General features: G+C 56.8%; 1 protein-coding gene across 1 annotated transcript in view; it reads right to left on the reverse strand.

The window, feature by feature from the left end:
- The window catches only part of SLC35A2 (solute carrier family 35 member A2), a 32,549-nt gene extending 29,254 nt beyond the window's left edge, over positions 1-3,295 (reverse strand). Inside the window, exon 1 of the mRNA XM_089675236.1 lies at positions 3,134-3,295. Within this exon, the coding sequence (XP_089531362.1) occupies positions 3,134-3,236 (103 nt within the window). The 5' untranslated portion in view covers positions 3,237-3,295. The remainder of the gene's footprint in view (positions 1-3,133) is intronic.
- Between the last annotated feature and the right edge of the window lie 2,705 nt (positions 3,296-6,000).

The raw sequence follows: 6,000 nt of genomic DNA on the forward strand, positions 1-6,000 counted from the left end.
CAGTTTAGTATGTTACATAAAGGTGTGTCTGTAAGACTGTGACAGACATTAGATTGACAGATCTTCTAATGAAGAGAACCATTTCAATGGTTGAATGTATTCTGTCAAGCATTACTGTCCTGTCATTACTGTATCTAAACATATTAAGAACTTATTCACAAATCAGTGCCTGTCCTCAATAACAAATGTCTCCCATACAACCCTCTTTGGTATGAAGCATTTATAAATACTGCTAGATTTCAGAAATAACCTCTCCATCTGCTCTCTCTGGTCCCCAACATCAGTCCATATTAAAGCTGGCCATATACAGCTCACATTTCAGCTGAATTGGAGGAAATACAACCCATGGGAGGCCCTGTCAGCACGAATTGGCTCCACAACCTTTAGATGAAAAATGGAAGGAGCCAGGTACAAAACTGTCAGCTGAACAGCAACTACAGCCAATCAGATGCAGCCACTGTCTGAGTGTTCAGCCATGGAACTGTAGCTGCCTGAATACAATAGTTGGCATGGCTGAAGTCATCGTTCACACTGCTGGGTACAAATGGAGGATGCTATTAGATCTCCCTTGTTCAGCCTGCATGCATTAGAGTCCATGCAAACCCTCACCTTGTAGAACAACCCATTCAGTTTAAAATAGAAAGGAAAGGCAAACATTCGTGTGCGGATAAAAAAAAAATAAAAAAATTATAAATATCCTTTTCCCAGTGAAAAGCTATTTTGGGATGGGGAGGGAACAAGTTTGAGCACTGGAGGAGAGCACACTCCCAGCATAAATAACTGACCATGCTGTGCTCTCATGCCTAGTGTGGACAGTTTTTAATAGGAAAGCAGAGGGACTGGCAGGGACACCAGGTGTTTCACACAAAGGAAGCCACACAAAGAGAACAGTATACTTTTTCATACAAGTACATGGTACGGCAGGCAGATAACAGGAATATGAAATGTCAGATATATATATCCTTTAAGTTGGCCATGCATGGCTTGCTTTTTTTTTCGTTCAGCCAGTGAGCTGAATGAAGAAAAACGAGGGGGATGCAAGAGACGGTCAGGGAGCGCGGAGGGGGGGATGCAAGAGACGGTCAGGGAGCGCGGAGGGGGGGATGCAAGAGACGGTCAGGGAGCGCGGAGGGGGGGATGCAAGAGACGGTCAGGGAGCGCGGAGGGGGGGATGCAAGAGACGGTCAGGGAGCGCGGAGGGGGGGATGCAAGAGTCGGTCAGGGAGCGCGGAGGGGGGGATGCAAGAGACGGTCAGGGAGCGCGGAGGGGGGGATGCAAGAGACGGTCAGGGAGCGCGGAGGGGGGGATGCAAGAGACGGTCAGGGAGCGCGGAGGGGGGGATGCAAGAGACGGTCAGGGAGCGCGGAGGGGGGGATGCAAGAGACGGTCAGGGAGCGCGGAGGGGGGGATGCAAGAGACGGTCAGGGAGCGCGGAGGGGGGGATGCAAGAGACGGTCAGGGAGCGCGGAGGGGGGGATGCAAGAGACGGTCAGGGAGCGCGGAGGGGGGGATGCAAGAGACGGTCAGGGAGCGCGGAGGGGGGGATGCAAGAGACGGTCAGGGAGCGCGGAGGGGGGGATGCAAGAGACGGTCAGGGAGCGCGGAGGGGGGGATGCAAGAGACGGTCAGGGAGCGCGGAGGGGGGGATGCAAGAGACGGTCAGGGAGCGCGGAGGGGGGGATGCAAGAGACGGTCAGGGAGCGCGGAGGGGGATGCAAGAGACGGTCAGGGAGCGCGGAGGGGGATGCAAGAGACGGTCAGGGAGCGCAGAGGGGGGGATGCAAGAGACGGTCAGGGAGCGCGGAGGGGGGGATGCAAGAGACGGTCAGGGAGCGCGGAGGGGGGGATGCAAGAGACGGTCAGGGAGCGCGGAGGGGGGGATGCAAGAGACGGTCAGGGAGCGCGGAGGGGGGGATGCAAGAGACGGTCAGGGAGCGCGGAGGGGGGGATGCAAGAGACGGTCAGGGAGCGCGGAGGGGGGGATGCAAGAGACGGTCAGGGAGCGCGGAGGGGGGGATGCAAGAGACGGTCAGGGAGCGCGGAGGGGGATGCAAGAGACGGTCAGGGAGCGCGGAGGGGGATGCAAGAGACGGTCAGGGAGCGCGGAGGGGGATGCAAGAGACGGTCAGGGAGCGCGGAGGGGGATGCAAGAGACGGTCAGGGAGCGCGGAGGGGGGGATACAAGAGACGGTCAGGGAGCGCGGAGGGGGGGATGCAAGAGACGGTCAGGGAGCGCGGAGGGGGGGATGCAAGAGACGGTCAGGGAGCGCGGAGGGGGGGATGCAAGAGACGGTCAGGGAGCGCGGAGGGGGGGATGCAAGAGACGGTCAGGGAGCGCGGAGGGGGGGATGCAAGAGACGGTCAGGGAGCGCGGAGGGGGGGATACAAGAGACGGTCAGGGAGCGCGGAGGGGGGGATACAAGAGACGGTCAGGGAGCGCGGAGGGGGGGATACAAGAGACGGTCAGGGAGCGCGGAGGGGGGGATACAAGAGACGGTCAGGGAGCGCGGAGGGGGGGATACAAGAGACGGTCAGGGAGCGCGGAGGGGGGGATACAAGAGACGGTCAGGGAGCGCGGAGGGGGGGATACAAGAGACGGTCAGGGACCGCGGAGGGGGGGATACAAGAGACGGTCAGGGACCGCGGAGGGGGATGCAAGAGACGGTCAGAGGCCGCAGACATGCTATAGGAGTCGTTGGAGACTTGGGCCATGCTTCAGTCATCTGGAGAAATATGACATGATGTAATATGGACAATAGAGAAACACATTAGCAGAGATCCCTGAGGGCCGCACAAAAAGTGCCAAAGAAGCAGTTGCGGGCCTCAGGTTGGGCACCAGGGGTCTAAACACAGACAACGCAGAAACGGACATAAAGACAGATGAACGGAGAGCGCGGGGCTGAGGTATTGTTAGTATCTCCATGGGCCCCAGACATCTACCTTTTCTGCCCATATTATAGCCCCTGACTAAGAGAAGGTGAGAGGAGAGCACCAGTCCCTGTCAGATACTGAAACCCACACAAGCAGGGAGAGCTGTGCTCTGGAAGGTTTTCACGGTCTCCACTGGTGCTGGGGAACTACGAATCCCAGAAACCCCCTACAGTCAAGTTGCCTTGTTTCCCGGCCACTTACTGTCTCCTGGGCTTCTCCCTTGTGGGCTCCCCGGCTCCCTCAGGTCCGCCTGCAGCTGCTTCATGTCCCTCTCCTCGTCCCCAGCTCCCGCGCCCGCCGCCATTCCACCCGGCTCTGCCGCACTTCCGGGTCCGCCGTACCACGGCGACAACGCCAGCTCACTTCCGGGTAGCGTCACCTACGGCCTAGAAGGAGGGCGTGGCCAGTTCCCGTAGCAACCAAGGAACGGCTCCAGGCGGCTTGCTTCCTGGCTGGAGTCGCCGCCTTTGGCGTGTGTAGCCATGACAACCACTCAGCTAAAGAGAACCAGTGACCTGAAGAGATTACTTGCCCTAATGTCATCCCACTAATACTCCTCTCCTATACATAGTGTCCGCAAGTCATCCCACTAAGACTCCTCTCCTATACATAGTGTCCGCAGTCATCCCACTAATACTCCTCTGCAGTGCATAGTGTCTGCAGTCATCCCACTAATACTCCTCTGCAGTGCATAGTGTCCGCAGTCATCCCACTAATACTCCTCTCCAGTGCATAGTGTCTGCAGTCATCCCACTAATACTCCTCTCCCGTACATGGTGTCCGCAGTCATCCCACTAATACTCCTCTGCAGTACATAGTGTCCGCAGTCATCCCACTAATACTCCTCTCCCGTACATAGTGTCCGCAGTCATCCCGCTAATACTTCTCTCCCGTACATGGTGTCCGCAGTCATCCCACTAATACTCCTCTCCAGTGCATAGTGTCCGCAGTCATCCCACTAATACTCCTCTCCAGTGCATAGTGTCCGCAGTCATCCCACTAATACTCCTCTCCAGTACATAGTGTCCGCAGTCATCCCACTAATACTCCTCTCCAGTGCATAGTGTCCGCAGTCATCCCACTAATACTCTTCTCCTGTACATAGTGTCCGCAGTCATCCCACTAATACTCCTCTCCTGTACATAGTGTCCGCGGTCATCCCACTAATACTCCTCTCCTGTACATGGTGTCCGCGGTCATCCCACTAATACTCCTCTCCTGTACATAGTGTCCGCGGTCATCCCACTAATACTCCTCTCCTGTACATGGTGTCCGCAGTCATCCCACTAATACTCCTCTCCTATACATAGTGTCCGAAGTCATCCCACTAATACTCCTCTCCTATACATGGTGTCCGCAGTCATCCCACTAATACTCCTCTCCTATACATAGTGTCCTCAGTCATCCCACTAATACTCCTCTCCTATACATAGTGTCCGTGGTCATCCCGCTAATACTCCTCTCCAGTGCATAGTGTCCGCGGTCATCCCGCTAATACTCCTCTCCTGTACAGAGTGTCCGCGGTCATCCTGCTAATACTCCTCTCCTGTACATGGTGTCCGCGGTCATCCCGCTAATACTCCTCTCCTGTACATGGTGTCCGTGGTCATCCCGCTAATACTCCTCTCCTGCACATAGTGTCCGCAGTCATCCCACTAAGAATCCTCTCCCGTACATAGTGTCCGCAGTCATCCCACTAATACTCCTCTCCTATACATAGTGTCCGCGGTCATCCCACTAATACTCCTCTCCCATACATGGTGTCCGCAGTCATCGCACTAATACTCCTCTCCCGTACATGGTGTTCGCAGTCATCGCACTAAGACTCCTCTCCCGTACATAGTGTCCGAAGTCATCCCACTAATACTCCTCTCCAGTACATAGTGTCCGCAGTCATCCCACTAATACTCCTCTGCAGTACATAGTGTCCGCAGTCATCCCACTAATACTCCTCTCACGTACATAGAGTCCGCAGTCATCCCTGTCAGGCTCCGCCCAACGGGATCTCTAGTGGTCCACGGCACGGGGTTTTCCAGGACGCGGAGTCTAAGTCCCAGTCTGCCTTTTCACCAGGGCCCCTGATGGTGGGGATGGACTTGGTGCAAGACTGAAACCAGGTCGCGTCCCTGGGCACCCCCGGCGGTGGCAGAGGGGTCCCGCTGAGGGTATGTGCCTGGGTAGAGCCTACTGTGAAGGGGATGACAGATCCCGATCCGAGCGGGATGGATGGGATGACAGATCCTGATCCGAGCGGGATGGATGGGCAGCTATCAGGAGTAGGCGAGGTCAGACTAGCCGGGTCGGTATTGTGCGGGCAGCGTGGTACGGGGGAGCAAGCGGAGAATGGTCGGGGTCACAAGCCAGGTTCAGCAGGTAGCGGGCAGCGCGGTGCAGGAGGTCAGGCAGAAGGATGGTCAGGGACGAGCCGGGGTCAGAGCAGGAGAAGGTCAGCATAAACAGGACAGGCAGAGTTTGGCAACAAGAAGCGTACTTACAGAAACAGGAACGAGACCTTGCGGCAACTTGGAGATGCACAGGCAGCTTTAAATAGGGCGCCCTGCTCTCCCATTGGTGCGGCCGCGATCGCTACTGCGCATGCGCGGCCGCCGCGATCGCCGGGGATTCTGCGCTCGCCGGCTGGGACGGATCGGCGGTCTGCGCATGCGCGCGCCGCCGAGGACCCGGGATCCCTGACATTGCCCCCCCCCTACGGGCAACCTCCGGATGCCCAACCGACCCCTACTCAACGGCTGGTTCCGAAAAAATTCCCGCACAAGCCTTGGGGCGTGCACATTTTGGGCCGGCTCCCATGAATTCTCCTCCGCCCCATATCCTTTCCATTTAACCAGAAACTGAGTTTGGCCTCCCCTCTTCCTGCAATCTAAGATAGCTTCAACTTCAAATTCCTCCTCCCCATCCACGTCTACTGCCTCCGGTGGCTTAGACCTTCGATCCGGGAAGGGGTCTGGAGTTGCCGGTTTCAACAGGGACACATGGAAGACCGGATGAACCTTCATAGATTCGGGCAGTGCCAGCTCGTATGCCACCTCGTTGACCTTACGTTTGAC

Source organism: Staurois parvus, unplaced genomic scaffold (genome assembly GCF_062004578.1).
Source record: "Staurois parvus isolate SC_StPar_1 unplaced genomic scaffold, SC_StPar_1.0 ptg000154l, whole genome shotgun sequence".
NCBI lineage: Eukaryota > Metazoa > Chordata > Amphibia > Anura > Ranidae > Staurois > Staurois parvus.